General features: G+C 36.2%; 1 protein-coding gene across 2 annotated transcripts in view; it reads left to right on the top strand.

The window, feature by feature from the left end:
- The first annotated feature begins 2,009 nt into the window (after window positions 1-2,009).
- Window positions 2,010-16,168, top strand: part of TJP2 (tight junction protein 2) — a 53,151-nt gene continuing 38,992 nt past the window's right edge. Inside the window, exons 1-2 of one of the 2 annotated variants that reach the window (XM_072404176.1) lie at window positions 2,010-2,154; window positions 14,539-14,659. Coding sequence is in view for 1 of the 2 variants with exons in the window: in XM_072404174.1 (XP_072260275.1) it covers window positions 12,225-12,364; window positions 14,539-14,659 (261 nt within the window). In the remaining variant the exon portion in view is untranslated. Of the gene's footprint in view, window positions 2,155-12,150; window positions 12,365-14,538; window positions 14,660-16,168 lie in introns of those variants that run through there. The other variant, XM_072404174.1, reaches the window with a different exon arrangement.

Genomic DNA, 16,168 nt, shown 5'->3' with positions numbered 1-16,168 from the left:
TAATAAAGTGTGTTCTCTGATCTTGTCATGATTTCTCCTTGATAAATTTAATAATTTATAACACAACTTCATGTACATTACTTTGATACTAGGCTACAGTTATCAACAGTTTAAAAATGACAGCCTAACTTGTCCACTTCCCAAGTGGCTGTCCTCTATAGCTTACCAATATAAATGGCAGATACTGTTCAAAAAGGTTTTCATGCCTGTGTATAGACATAGGTTCTGATTTAATAAAGCTCCACAAGACTGGAGAAGATAGCCTTTCCTAGGAGAACCTGAGTGATCTAACAAACCTAGAATGGATTTCTAACAAAATATTTGCTTTTAGTTGGCAAAAATTTTCAGTCCTGGAGCAAATCTATTTCAGGTTTGCTGGATTACCCAGGTTCTCCCATGATACTCTATCTTCTCCAGTCCAGAGAGATTAAAAAAATCGGGCGCATACTGTACAGTGGAACTCATTCCCACCCGTTTACATTTATATCGAAATACTTTTTAGAGATGGTGACCAAGTACGTTTATAATTTGGTGACACATGGGAATGCAAAATGGACGAAAATATTTAGCTCCAATTTCCCTGTGTTCTCTTTATTTAGTTTTTTTTGTAACATTTCTTTGAAAATATTCAGTAAATAGAACATGTAATTTAAATGAGTTTCCTTGTTATAATTATCTAATTGTGTATTTCATGCTGTATTTCTTGTATCTTTTTCCAAGTTTTATTGAGTAAGAACATAGACGGGTAGAAATTTTAATGCATGTTGTCTATGTTTTTTTATTTTTTAAAGGTTTTAGCATCTTGGTAAGTAAGTGAAATTGGAGCAGAAAATGGGAAGTATTAGGCAGGAGAGGTCAGGTAATCAATGTGGATTTCTCCTGATCAACAAACTGAATAGTTCGATGTGCTTAAAATGGAGCAGCATCACTGTAATGATATCACAACATTTCCAACGTTTCTCAACTAGGGTTCCTTGAGTAATGATGCAATTTGTAACTCTTAGGTTAGTTTAACTGATACCAATCATATGTTTGGCTATCTGTAAGGGTGACATTCTTCCCAATGACGAGCAAGAGGCATTCTTCCCTTATACAGATGGTGGTTCCAAAAATATTTTCAGTATTGTTTTAAAAAAACACTTAGGACTTAATGGTTAAGACATATCTAGTGAACCTTTTAACTATAGCACAGTTACAGTGTTTCTTGAATATCGTCAGCAATTTTCAGAGTGTTACTCTTCAGTATTGCTTATAAGGATCATACCTATTTCCCTATCATACTGTGATTGATAGATGCAGTATCAGTCATTTGACTTTGGGCTGAGTTTTATTAAAAAAGAAGGTCATTTCTGAGTTCTGAAACACAAATTCATTTGTTTTAGGTCTACCTTGTGTATAATATGTCTATTCCTACCTCCTGCTTTAAATTTCTTCTTCAGTCTCTTTACCCTGCTAGGCCTTTACTGCTTTTAGGAGTATCGGCTTTAACAGTGCCATTTACACAGTCCAACCATCAAACAATATCTAATACAAGTTTTTTTTATACTTCCATAAAAGGTTCACTTATAAAAAAGACTTATGAATCATTCCTGGAGGTTACACAGCAATATTTCACAGGATGCTCTAAGTTATGACATCAGTGCATAAAACAACCATTGTCAGAAATTGCTCTGTATACACAATAATCCATTCTTCTATTCAGCAATATTTGTGTTCCTTTTTATCAGCATTTCGAAACCTATTATCAGGCTTTTTATCCCTGGCAAATACAAAGTTTCATAAGTTGTTTTTATTTTCCATGTGAGTAATTCAGAGTAGATAGTACACAAGCAGTTTGACTCAGTGTTTTATAGTGAGAAGAGTGATACCTATGACCCATAAACACCTCCCCTTAACACATTCTCTATACTGGCTCCCATACACTGTACTGCAAACAGGAAGCTTCTTGCCTTTCATTCTCCACCCTGGCTGCTCCAGGCAGCACACACCCTTTCCAGCCCAACCTTAAATCTCAAATCTCCCTAAGGAATCTTTTACAAAAGAAAAAGAAATCTCTGGAAAATATGTCAGGATTGTTCGCTGGCTGCATGTAGTACATTGGATCTGTGACTTCGCTTTTCAACCCACACCTTGCACACTTTCAGAACCTGCCAGGTGAGTGCAAACCTGTCAATATGGCTTCAGGTTACAGCTCACAGTCCAAACTGCAGCCTGCCATTGTCTATAGTCGCTGTAACAGGTCGACCTCAATTTCAAGCTTATTTACCTTCTTTTAGCTTAGTATATCTTATCACTGTAGTTTGAATGTGATTGTAAAAATTAGGAATACAGGGTCAGAAGGTGAAGGCCCCGCTAGAATGGTCTTTACTGGGATCATTCGAAGTTACTTATTTTTTTCTCTTTTTATTTAACATTGATCACATTAGGATTTTGTTTAGTATCAGTGTTCGTGGGAAGTAAGAGATGATATGGAATTAGTCTGTAAAATCCAGTATTCAACTGGTTGATCCACATAACTAAGCAAGTTCCAGCATGCAGTTGTACACGACTGCTCTACTACTCCTAATAATATCCCAACCACACTCTGGATAAAAAGGAAAAGGTTTTACGTCTTGGATCTAAGTAATAAGCATGCTGAGTTTAGTTTCATTATAGGATAATGTATTATAGAAATGAAAATAAAATAAAAAATAAAAGGCATTTGTTTAAACGTAATCACCTGTTGGGGACAACTAAAGTACAGAAGGTTTTTATTGTCAACAATAATATAGCCTGTAGAATCAGGAAGTCAGATGAGAACTTTGATATACCTTTTACTCCGGTCTACTTACTAATCTTACCACCTTCAATGACAAGAAAGCATTAGAAATATTTGAAGCATCTCAGCTTTACAGCTTTGGATAACATACTGCATGCTTTATCATAAAAATATAAAATAAACATTTTATAAATAAAGTTGTGACTTTTAGGTGGTATGGCTTTATTATCTAAGATTTAATGGCAACATTTAATTTTAGGTACATTTATTATATAGGCTGTATATGTTTAAGTATAATTTAAGTAACATTTATAGGGGTTGGAACTACTGTCAGGTCTTTTTATCCCTGATAAGGAGATTTACTCTCTACAACTCTCCCGATCACTAAGGTTGGTCCAAAGTGACCACTAGATTAGGAATGTGAATGGGGCGCCTATTTCCATGAAAACTGTCTAGGAATATTCCTTTTATTGGAGATATATCAGGTTACTTCCTGATAAACCAACAAAATGGGAAGTGAAGGTAAATCTACCTCAAGACATAAGTGGCAAAAAACTGCCAACAGTTCAACCACTTTTCAAATAATATATTTCATTTATATGCAGTCTGGCGATGTTTTCTCCCACATCCCAAGAACATGCTATACACACACACATATATATATATTTTTTTATACAAAGAAAGTGAGCTATTTGCAGGCAGGTCTTTTGAGGTAAATCTATTTTATTATGCAGAATTTTTCAGTGGAATGCAGCCAACTTTCCCCAAGGTCGACAAGGAAGACATCTATGGCCTTTACTCTATAAAATTATATTGCCTAACATTCCTTGTCTACCAGTTACTTAGCATCCAGGTCCATTACTTGTGTGTGCAGTATGTGACACTTTTCACTTTTTAAAACACACATAAAGGCCTGCAAAAGTACATAGTTTTTTTTGTTTCAAAAATTTTATTGATTTTTTCAAATATAATATAACAATAAAATTACAAATGAAATATGCACGGGGATAACAAAAGAGAAGGGGAGGCATGATTAAAAGAAATAAATCAAAAGAAGAAGAGCGCCAACCAATAAACTAGACATCAGTACAATAAACACATGAGTTCAACCTCTTAGGATACAAGGTCTAAAAACAGCAGGCGATAATTCAGTTTTCCAAAAATAACAAAGAAAGTATAATACAACTAATTACAAAAATACAAAAATATCGTTTTTCACAGATCTGAAATGTGTGCAGTATATAGGCTTATCAGGGTTTGAGTTAGGTCAGTATGGTTTGCAAACAGAGGTACTTTTAATCATTCACCTCCTAAATAGTCATTTACGATTTAAATCACAGGGGAAATAAAGAAAAAAACATGGGGTACACTAAGGTGGGGGTGGTCGAGTACATAGTTTTTGTTTTGTTTTTTTGGTGAAAAGGTTAACAGCCTCTGCAGGGAAAGACATAATACATTTGCATTTATCAAAGAAAACTATGCTTGCTATTCACTATGTGGTGTGCCAAATTTGCCTAATCTAATTACTCAAATTAGTGGTAAAGTAAAACCCCATTCTTCAGCACTTTCATACACAGGAGTAGGTAACACCTACTATGCATCAGTTAGCCCAGGGGTCAGCAACCTTTACTATCAAAAGAGCCATTTTGCCTCCTCTTCCACTAAAGAAAAATAGTCTGGAGCCGCAAAACATAACACAGTTTATAAACTTTTAAAAGTTTTAATATTTTTTTAATTTTACCTGTTACAACAAGTGTGCATGTGTAGGCCTACTTTGAAATAAATTAAACACTGAACTATGCCCCTAGAAGCCTCCAGCTTGTAACGTATCATCCTGTTACATTAGAAGCTGGAGGCTTCTAACGTAACAGGGTAGATTTTTTTGATGGGCAGAGTTCTTTATGTTCTGACGATGCCTTAGCGATGAAATTTTAAGGGGTGTTAGCCACAGGTGTCCCTCATTTGCAGCTTTAATTTTGTTCACCTGTACCCCCCAATCTTGAGTAATTGGGGTTCAGGTGGTAGAAGCCTCCAGCAATGTGTAACAGGGTAGATTATTTTGATGGGCAGAGTTCTTTATTTTCTGACGATGCCTTAGCGATTCAATTGTAGGTGGTGTTAGCCATAAGTGTCCCCCACTTGCACCTCTATTTTGGTCACCTGTACCGCCCCCCCCCCCTGTTCCAGAGAAATTGGGGTTCAGATGCTAGATGCTTCCAGCAATGTGTAACAGGGTAGATTTTTTTGATAGGCAGAGTTTTTATGAATTTTTAGGAGGTGTTAGCCACAGGTGTCCCGTACTTGCGCCTCAAATTTTTTTCACCTGTACCCCCGTTTCCAGATAAATTGGGGTTTAGGTGCTAGAAGCCTCCAACAATGTGTAACAGGGTAGGGGTTTTTTGATGGGTGGAGTTTTTAGGAGGTGTTAGCCACAGGTGTCCCCCACTTGCACCTCTAATTTTGTTCACCTGTACCCCCTTCCTGTTCCAGAGAAATTGGGGTTCAGGTGCCTCCAGCAATGTGTAACGGTAGATTTTTTTGATGGGCAGAGTTCCTTATGTTCTGATGATAGCCTAACAATTAAATTTTAGGGGGTGTTAGTCACAGGTGTCCCCCACTTGCACCTACATTTTTGGTTTTGTACATCTCCCCATTCCAGAGGAATTGGGGTTCAAAGGAGGGGGATGTCATTGTACACACCCATTTGTACACGCCCCGTGGTAGATTTATTTCACTGGTAGATTTTTTTCATTAGAACACCGGATAGGGAATCCCCCTCCTCCCCAGTGTCTTGGGAGGAAGGGGATCCCCCATCAGAGATCTCCCCGCGGCAGCCGAAGGGAGCCACAACAAGGAGGCTGAAGAGCCGCATGCGGCTCCGGAGCCGCAGGTTGCAGACCCCTGAGTTAGCCTATCCACTTTTTATTTATTTTTATATTTTTATTTTAAGGTCATATATTTTTTGGTACAATGTATCAATTCCCTGCCTGTGTTTTTATACTGAAAACGGGACTATGATATAAAAATATATATATTACATACTTTTTGTTTTATCATATTTTTAAATTAAACACCGAAGCTCTTTGAGATCACTATATTATAGCTGACCAAGTGATCACATGATCAGGGATCACATTGATTGGTAAACAGCATTTGTTATAGACCTATCAATGACAGCTAGATCTGATGACTACTAACTGTGACATGGTGCCAATGCAGGAGCACAACAGGAAGACAGATCATTGGTGCATGCAAGTTAACCTTCCGAGCGGTAAGCGGTAAGCCTGAGTGTGGCATGGGGCTGAAAGCAGTAACCCCGAGTTACAGTTGGGGTAGCTAAAAAAGTAAAAAAAAACACTTACCTGGTCCCATCAGCGTCCTCCAGTGTCCTGCCTCACAGTTACGTTGCTGCGTACAGCTGTTGCTAGGGGCGCGACGGGAATTTCATATTATTTTGGATTGCATTCAATACAAAATAACTGTATTTAATGCAATACACTGGATTTTTTATGTCTAAAAGCAGTACATTGTTTTTCATGAAAATATACTTTACAGTATAATATAATAGTATAAGGATAATAAAGTTTGAAACACAAAATTATGTCAAAGATTATTACTAAATTTATTTTTTTCAAATGTATTTAATTTAATATTTTGACATGATTTTGTGTTTCAAGCTTTATTATACTCATATAATACTGTAAAAAACATTTTCATGAAAAACAATGTACTGCTTTTAGACATATAAAACCGGAAAGAAATGAACCGCCAGGAGGTTAAATACAAATCTTCTTTATATGTAAATCATTTTAGGTGACCCAATGTGAAAGGACCAGAGATGACTGGCTAGGCTGGGTTTGCCAGTTCATCCTTCATAATTTAAGGCTAAAATCCTAAACATTGACAACAAAAATATTGACTTTGTTGAAGTCTGTTTTTCTTTTTCTTTATGTGTATCTGATCCTTTGCTCTGCAATTATGTGGAAGTAACATAAAGCTACCTTTAATTGATGCCAGCTCCCTTCTTCCTCAATGCCTACTTTCATTTTGGGCCTAGCTACCCCTTATACATCTAATGCCACAAATTCTAACTCTGTTGGTGACAGTTTTACCGCATTGTAGAGAAAAGTGTACAGAATAATAATTGCACAGCTAAAGTAGGATGCAGATACTCTGTAGTTGTCTGAATAAATTCCTAGATGCTGGGTTTACACTGCCATATAAATGGCAACAACTGGATTATGGGGTACATGTGAATACTATATCGTTCATGATATCATGAGGTTTATTTACTTTTTTCTTTATAATAAACAAATACCAGTAATAATACTTACAGTTACAGACAATGGAAAAATTAGATCCTTGCATAGTACATACAAGTCATTGATTTTCTGCACACAGAAAGCAAAGTGAAGGAGGGAAAATGTACACAGAGCAGGTGAAGTTGCTGATTTCCGTTACACAAGGGAAGGGTCCCGTAAAGTAGTAAGTTAGATTTGCCTTTGCAGAACTGCACCGGCACACACAGCTCACTTTTCAGTATCCATAACACCAGTGAGTCATTTGTTTCAGCAAACACAGCTCACACCACACTACCCAGGCCTAAAGATAGATTTCCCTGTAAAGTACACCAGGAGGGTTGCTAGGACTGTGAAAGACCCACAGCAATCTAAGGCTGCTGGTAGTGGGGGGATTATCACTTCCTTTCACCCCTGAACCGCATCCTCAGGTATAGATCCACATGTAGTCATACCACCATACCACTCTCTAGAATATATGCCACCAATTAGATTTTACATGCATTCCCCTATATCTTTGTTGTGTCCTAATTCCAGTGTCTAATGCCTTAATATTATATGCTTTGCCTTTTGCTGTTACACGTAAATCCTTATGCCTGCTACACACAGAACCCCGCACCTTCATATTAAATGCAGTTAGCTTGTCATGCCTACCTTCTTCTACTACACACTGTACAATGTCTCATATCACATGTTTTCTTATGACTGTTTATTACAAGCATGCTTCTTTTTCACAAAATCCTTCTAAATGGCATGCAGTGATTCATGCATGTACATTATACACATATATTTCCTCATTCCTGTGTATTATCTACAGTGCATCATGGCTCTATTCACTCAGGACCTCATACTTCTGCATTACTCTTAATGTCCCTTACCTCTGTATTACAAGCAGTGCCTAATATCATGATATTACACGTAGATTATTAAACCTCTCAAAAACCTTTTTACTGACTATGTGCTGCACTGAAATAGGTCCTATTTAATGTACAGCGGTGCATTATATATTGGTGCAATATAAATTCTGCTTATTATTATTATTACCAAAAATAATACCAATCCTAAAAAGTGTTACTACTTTAGTTAGTGCTTTGGCAATATTTCTTTTCTTGCTGTCTTTTTTATAATATTCATAATGCTTTTCCAAAGCCACCCACATAAGGAATTCAGTAAAAACTGTGTAATTATAGGAAAGGGCTAAGGTGGGATGTTTTCCTTGACCTATTGTTTGGAACATATCCCTAAATAAACTATAACTGAATTAACTGAATTATTTGAATAAAGTGTTTATAGAACATGAACAGTTCTGCACCTAATGTGGGATTAAAGGGGATTAGAAATGCAGAGGGTTTCATTCTGAGCAGGGTAATTGGATTCCTTCTTATACAAGGTGATGTTTGTACCAAAATCCTGTATTTGTTGGATGTTTGTTGCATGATCTGCACAGGTAGACCAAGCAAGCAATAAATATCATTTGTGTCAGGAATCTATTATATCTGAGAAATAAAGCATATGGTAAGGATATTATTTAACTTCCTACTTCATGAACCTCCCATTCACACAAAAGCCATTGGGAGAGGTTCACAGTACAAAAATAGATAAATATGGAATACTTGCCAAAAGTACATTCAATTTATCAAAGTGACTTTTTACTTGTTTAAAGACATTATCCTTATGTACCCCCAAACCTCCCTCTCCCCTTCTATTGCATGTCCCAGGATATTTGTTTTTTTTTTAACTTTAAACACTTTCTCTAACGTCTTGTGACACTATCATTGGGCTTTTACACTTCTTGAAGGGTGCGTGAAGTAGGTATACCGGGAGGCTTTGTGCTCCCATACATTCTCCAACGCTTAGATGATCGAGAATTGGGGGGGGTTCTGCACCCTTTTTTTTTAAGAAAAGGGTGTTGCACATAAAAAAATAACAACAGAATGTGTAATTAACATAAAAGGGTTATCTACCCTTTTATGTAAAGTAACAAATCTGAGTTTAAGTACGCTTTAAGGAGCAAAGGGGTGTATATTTATGACAAAACAGTATTTATTTTTCAGCTAGTGTAAGGTTTATCATCTGTAATAAAACATTTTTTTTTTTGTTTTTGTTTAGGTCTACAGGCATGCAGAAATGGTAAAAAAGGCCATAGGAAAAAATTTAGTAAATTTTTTTCAACAGGCACAGTATTGTATTTGTCTGCATTATGGAATATACTATGCAATCTTTATTCTGTCCTTTCTATAACATTTGAAAGGAACCATTATGTTTATGACAGGATAATTCTAACTTATCTTTACTAGAAATGGCTTATCAGAGGGATTCCGTTTCAGCCCTGTAATGTTGGCTGTTTTAGATTTAGCGGCTTTTTAATACTGAGGCTTTAAGCCTTTCTTTGCAAGACAAAATTTCATACAATGAGCTCCTGAAAAAAGAAAAAAAACATTACCTGTACTTTAGGTGAACACTGCAGACTGACATACATATTCTCAGGCAGATATTTGGCAGACTCTATATAAGGGGCATAGAATTGGTTTCATGATATCAGGTCTTTTATCATCTGTAATAAAACATGTGACGACAAATACAATACAATAAATGATTCCAAATCTATTCAAAGAACAAAACTACATTTAATAGTAAAATTACCTAATATTAAAATTCACACATCATATGAATCAGTAGTGCTCAGCATTTCCAAGTTACATTATTACCTTGAGAAAACTATTTCTAGCCAAGAATTGGGGAAGATAAGCTTAGCTCCTCAGATGACCTAAGGCTAGGCCGCCAATGTCACATGGTTTCTTGCCACCAGACACATGCAGACTTTTGGCATCATTGGGACAGAAGGTCTGTTGTTTTCATATTTAGCCTCTCTGGTAGACTTTTAGTGATGTAACAGGATCAGCAAGGCACAATATTGGCACACCATTTTTTTCAGTGACTAAATAACTAATCATAGAGAGTTTATATATTAGAACTTTGGGACTTCTGATTACAGTTTTGGTAGGAAATTTATATGTAAGATTTACTAAGATTAAAGTAAACTCCAGTTGGTTGCATTTTAATAAAACATTCAAATATCACTTTATGCACTCAGCTGTATAATTATATTACATCCAACAGCAGCTGAACAGCAGAAAAGAAGAGACTATCTTACTTTAGGTTTCACATAACTATTAATTACAATAATCTACAAGCCAATAAACTTAAGTACAGAATACAAAACATATGCATTAAAATATCTGCTGATGTTAGATAAGGACTTAATAAAACTAGGGGGGTGACTTTTGCCTATCATCACTAATCAAATTTCATTAATGCAATGCAAGTTAGAGATTGTAAACTATTTTACCTACACTTAAAAATATATATTTAAGCCTCCTTTATTAGATATATAGCGAACATTTTGTCTGCTTTTGTTGTGATTGTAATAATTTTATGGTATACAGAGATCGTCTATCACTTCCTGACACTAGGATACCCATAAAAGAAACTTTAACAGGAAAGGGCAAACAACAATATAAACACTGTTAAGGTATAGCACCTTATAATTTTTTTCCAGGGTTCGGAAAGATATCCCATTCATTTTTCTACAGACAATAAATCTCCCCAATATGTACAGGTATACATATGGCAAATAAACCTGACACAGGGAAGTTACCTTCCTCATTTTATGCAAAGCAAAAAAAGTTTTTTTACTTTTAAAGGGTCAGACCACAAAAAGTAATTTGAAGTTGCAGGTGTAACATCTCTCCAGTAGTGTTAACTTTCTTACCATTTTCGTAGCTACCTGGGAGCCTCATCTTCATGCATCATGGGGCCTGCCAAAACATCTATAGCAGCAGTGCAGACCTAGGGACTGGAGCTGAAGTGCAAATCCATAGCTGCTTGGGTTTCTAAGTAACATAACAAAGCATTGAAGATTTACCAAAAAAACTAAAAAAAAAACATTAACTGAACGCTTCTTTCAAAAATACTAGTTGTCAGACTGTTATGCTGCTTCAAAGGTTTCATCACTTTCTGAGTCACTGACCTACAACTACATTGCTCTTCAGTAGTTCTGACTTACCTATGACTTCACTTGTTGATTGCTTTTTCCAAATCAATGACTCAAAGTATTAGGACTAGAGGCAGCAAAATAATTAGTTTTAGAACTTCCAAGTGTAGAATTAGGTCATCAATGTTAGTCCTGTATTTCATTCAGTACTTGCTGGAAATGATAAATAAATGTCCTTTAATTTTTCGTTAAGAGCTCATTTACACTGTGCATTACTGTAAGGTAAATATGTGAAGGCAATAAGTTATTGTGCCTTAAAGAGTGCATCGTTAAGGTAGCCTGTTCAGTTCCATTTATCTTGGAAAGCATACACAGGAGGAGCACAGTTTTATTTTTAAGGTTACACAAGATGTTCCTTATGGTTCACTGCAGTGAATGTGCAATGCCAGCTACTATCCTAGTAAGTGGGGTGCTTTTAGCAATGAATGGATATGCAGTTGCTGCATGGTATGTACACCTGAATGGGCCTGAATTCTCTGTAATTTATGTCCAACTTATTGTGGTTAAATTTATCTTCGTACACAAATCCCAGTCATCTGTTCATTTGATTTTTCAGTTCAATATGGTGTGCTTTTTGCTGTCATATGGTATGTTTCTAAGAATGGATTAACATTTTACCACAATAAACTAGGATAAATAACGGAAATAAATAAAAAGATCTGCACTGCGAAAAGATTCCATTGGATTTAAGTCTTAGTATTGGGGCCAATGACAATAATCTTATGACCTAGACCCGTTCAGGTAAAGTCCACTTAAACTCTTGCGGCAGTCCCTTATTGTGGACCAGTAACATTTTGTAGATTGCTGACCTAAAAGATTTATCTAGGGATTAGTGAATTGGAGTTCTAGTCCGTACGGCGAGGCTTACAACATGATTGTAACTGCAGAGAATTTTCATTACGGCTTTATTTCAAGATCACTGGAATTATATAAGAGTGACGTTACAGACAACCCACTGTGTGCTATGCATCTTTTTTTCCGGCTATATTTTCAAAACACAGCATTGCGATTAGCTTGCGTTATAGTCATCATGCGTCATTTAACTAGATAATAGCAGCTGCTTACAGTTGTAAGCAAAAGTTCCAGTTGCTACAGTTTACCCATTCATAACTCCATGCAGAGGTGGAATGACAGAGGCAGTATGAGGTACAAGAAATATTTTACCATTCTGGAGGCTGCCATTGGCATCACCCCCCTGAATAAGAGAGAACTGCTTCCAGAGGGAAGACATGCAAATCTGTGGCAGTATTCAGGGTAAGGCATAAAAAATCTTTCCTTGTGTTTGGTTTCTTGTGTGTACTTATCTTCAGACATTGCACACACACCCCTATCAACATTTCATTAACATAGATATTGCCTAACTGTGTACAAGAGTCTTATAGATTGTCAACAGTAAATATTCTTTTAGTTGTGCTGAATCAAAAAGACTACCTCCAACTCCTATTTATTGTACTATATTCATATTTTCAATATTTTAGTCTGATGATAATAGCCTGAATTGTTAGATTTTCTTTAGTATAAACACTATGTGTATTAAAGCCATTACAGCAAAGCTGTGATCAATTATTTCAGATTCATTTTGATGAAATAACGTAAAAAATGTAATTATTTGCTTAAAAGATATCTATCCTATTTATTGAAAATATATCTGCATTTTTTTACATCAGACATGGCACAGTTGGACTGCTCATCTATCCACCCAAAGTACTAAAGAATATAAAGAGTATAAAGAAAAAAGCAATAAGAAGGCTTGCACACAGTCAGTAAAACAAATACAATATATTCTACATTCTACATTTTTCCTGTACTCAGACTGTTTGAACATTGGTTATTTTAGGATTGTGGAATAGGAAATAGGGCAAGGCTAAATATATAGAAATATCAGTGTTCATATCTGTGAAAGTTCTTATTTATTCAGGTCATCGTATAACTAGTATTAGTTATTCACACATCACCGGACTTGTTTTATAATGATAAAGTTGTTTTTCTCTGCTTATCCAAGCAGCTTTTTTAGTTCTAATGAGTGTCAGTATATGTTACTCTAACAAGAAATAAAACAAGCAGCAAACAAACATTTATATAATGCATATAATAAAAAAGATGATCAAATTTCTATATGGTAAAAATAAATAGTTCTTGTTTACGAGCTGTTATATAAATAAAGGGCTGACCCTTATTTAGTACAAGACTACATAGGTACAACCATGCTCTGTAGTATTCTACTTAGGTTTCTGGTCTTGTGGGCATGCATTTATTATCCAGTCCAGCATGTATTACACTGTTTCTGAGATATAGTAAAATTTATTTATTATTTTCTATTCTTTTCCATATACAATTTGGTAAGATAGGTAGCCACTAAAATTAGTATTTTAAAAACTTTTTACTTTATCAAGGTAATTCCAGGTACAGAAATAAATCATGTTTACAAATAGCAAAATGTTCACAGTAATAAACAATACCACAGGCAAGTATTAACAATACTTTGAAATGTGGAGCACCTGGAACATCTCGGAAACCATTTTTTCAATGTATACAGTAACAAATAAAGAATGGGGGAAAGGGAAGGGGGGGGTAACGTAAGGGGAAACGGTAGGGGGGTGGCACAAGTACAGTAAAAACAGAAACATTTATAATACACAACAAATTGCAGTTAGTACTTTCCTTGATATGAATGGAACTTTTAAACATGTGGCTACTGGGAGTGGAGGGCAGTAAAATTGGGAGTGGTACTGAACTGAATCCAGTAAAACCAAGTACGGATACATTTTTCGGACGTTCCCGGGTCTGTGGACATCAGGTCTTCCATACGATATATATCTGTAACTCTCCCCAGCCATTGTCCAACCGATGGTGGTGTCTCACCCTTCCAACATGAAGGAATGCAGGCAGGCATTCAAGAGGTGGCGTAGTAAAGAGAATTTATATTGTTTCAGTGTCATGTTAGAAATGTGCAACAACGCCAATTCCGCTCTACTCCTTATATCTATAGACGTAAGGTCCAAGGTAAGTTTCGCAACAGCTTCCCAAAAGGGTGCAAGTTTAGAACAATCACAAAATATATGTAGTAGGGAGCCAAGAGCTGCCTTACATCTCTAACAAGTTGTGTCTACATGAGGGTATATTTTTGCCAGCTTAACCGGCGTTCTGTATCATCTAGTGAGTAGCTTGTATTTGATTTCTTGATACTTATTACTAACCAAAGCTTTATGGCCAAAGTGTAACATCATCTTCCGTTGCTCGTCTGAAGTCCTCCCATCTAGTCAGAAATACTGGAGTATCTCTATCCGTTGGCGTGATGAGGACGCTAAATGCACATGACAGTATATTTAGATTAACTTTTAAGCATATTCTACATTAGGAAAGTGAAATAAGTGTATCATTGCTATCTCCCCCTTTATTTACATGTTCATTTTTGTAATCTCTTGTAGGCAAAGAAGCACAGTATTACCCAGCGCATGTGAGTGGTACACAGACCCACGCTGGAAGCCTCGGCCAAAGCACCTGACTGGGCCAACACACAAGACATCACGCAACAGATCACTTCACCAGGTATGGCAATTTAATGTAATTACTACTATGGCCTTTTTAATTGGATAGTAAATGATAACAAATGACAAGAAAGGTGTCTTAGTAAATTAGATTCTCCTATCAGCAGATCAAAAGTCAATGTGGTGTGTTTGGTGTTTAATATTTTCCTGACCAAAATGCAACCTATTGTTTAAATCTAAAGCAGCTAATATGTAGTTTTACCATGTATTAGAACATGTAAATTCTATACATAATCTGCTGAAATACCTAAACAACACCTGTTGCTAGACCATTCGTTTCACCAACAATCTTTCTCCATCAGACTCAGGAGCTGTCACTCATGTTATACATTATGCTATTCCTCTTTGCTTCTGCTTTGGCAACTACATAAATGGTACGTAGAGAGGTGAGAGAATTGGAGCAGGGCCAGTACAGGGAGTAATGAAACACTATGACATGCAAACAGAGAGGGGGGGCTCTGTAAGAGAATAGACTCTTGTAGAGCAGTTAAATTTGTTATCATTTTTAGAACCACATTGTAAGACAATACAAAATAGTGACAAAATGAAAGACATTAAAAATGCATCTTCTTGGTAATATGGTATTTAAAATTTGTTACATTCAGTAGCCAATAAAATACTTCCATAAGCTACAGGAACAGGTATTTTAGGGAGAAGGGAAATGAATGACCTGAAAAAGAAAAGAAAGAAGAAAAGATGAAGTACCCTGTGCATGGGCGAGCATTGAACCCTCAGTCTTCCTAGGTGACCATTCTGGTGCAACACACTAAGTTATGACCAAACTAGCATTGGTAATACTTGCTTCAAGTTCTGTCACCTGCAGACAGGTAGAGGCCTCAAGAGTAGGAAAGGAAAAGTGCTGTGAGGGGGTTAACATAAAAGTTTAATTTTAGAGGTGTGTTGGTATTCTATGAAGTTATTAGGAGAGGTTTAAATCCCTTTCTTTATAGACCTTTGCCTGCCATGCCAATACAATACATTTTTGGGGGCTGTCTGCTCCTCCAAGCAGAAGTACCAAGTATAAGTATATGTCATACGGTAAAAGTAATATTTTTGTAACTGTGCAGAGTAGTATGACCCAAGGTTCCCCCTTTAGTTTGGGATATATTTTTCTAGCCTTTTGTGCTGTGATGCTCATGTCTAATAAGAACCTGTTTGCATAAATCTTTAGTGTACTGCTAAGATAACATTGATTCAGTTTTATGTAGGTGGGAATCAGCACAAAATGCTGTTTACATAGGCGTGTGAACACAAGAATTCTAAATGACTTTTCACAAGCTGTGAATGTACGATAAGGTCATTCACATTATGCAAAGCATTTTTATGGCAATCGGGAGTCAGGGGGGGGGGAGCAGTTATTTTTTTATTTGTTGCATTTACTATAATTTGTATATTAGTTTTATGTACAATTTCCTATACAAGGGGGCTAGATCAGGTTGGTGGAAAAATAGTTTTGCCTCCTGCACCTCTAAAGCAGCAACATTTTAAATTGTGAGCTGTTTGTTGCTGT

The sequence above is a fragment of the Pyxicephalus adspersus genome, chromosome 3 (genome assembly GCF_032062135.1).
Source record: "Pyxicephalus adspersus chromosome 3, UCB_Pads_2.0, whole genome shotgun sequence".
Classification (NCBI taxonomy): Eukaryota; Metazoa; Chordata; class Amphibia; order Anura; family Pyxicephalidae; genus Pyxicephalus; species Pyxicephalus adspersus.
The sequence above is the reverse complement of the archived record's forward strand: the minus strand, read 5'-3'. Positions and strand labels throughout refer to the sequence as shown.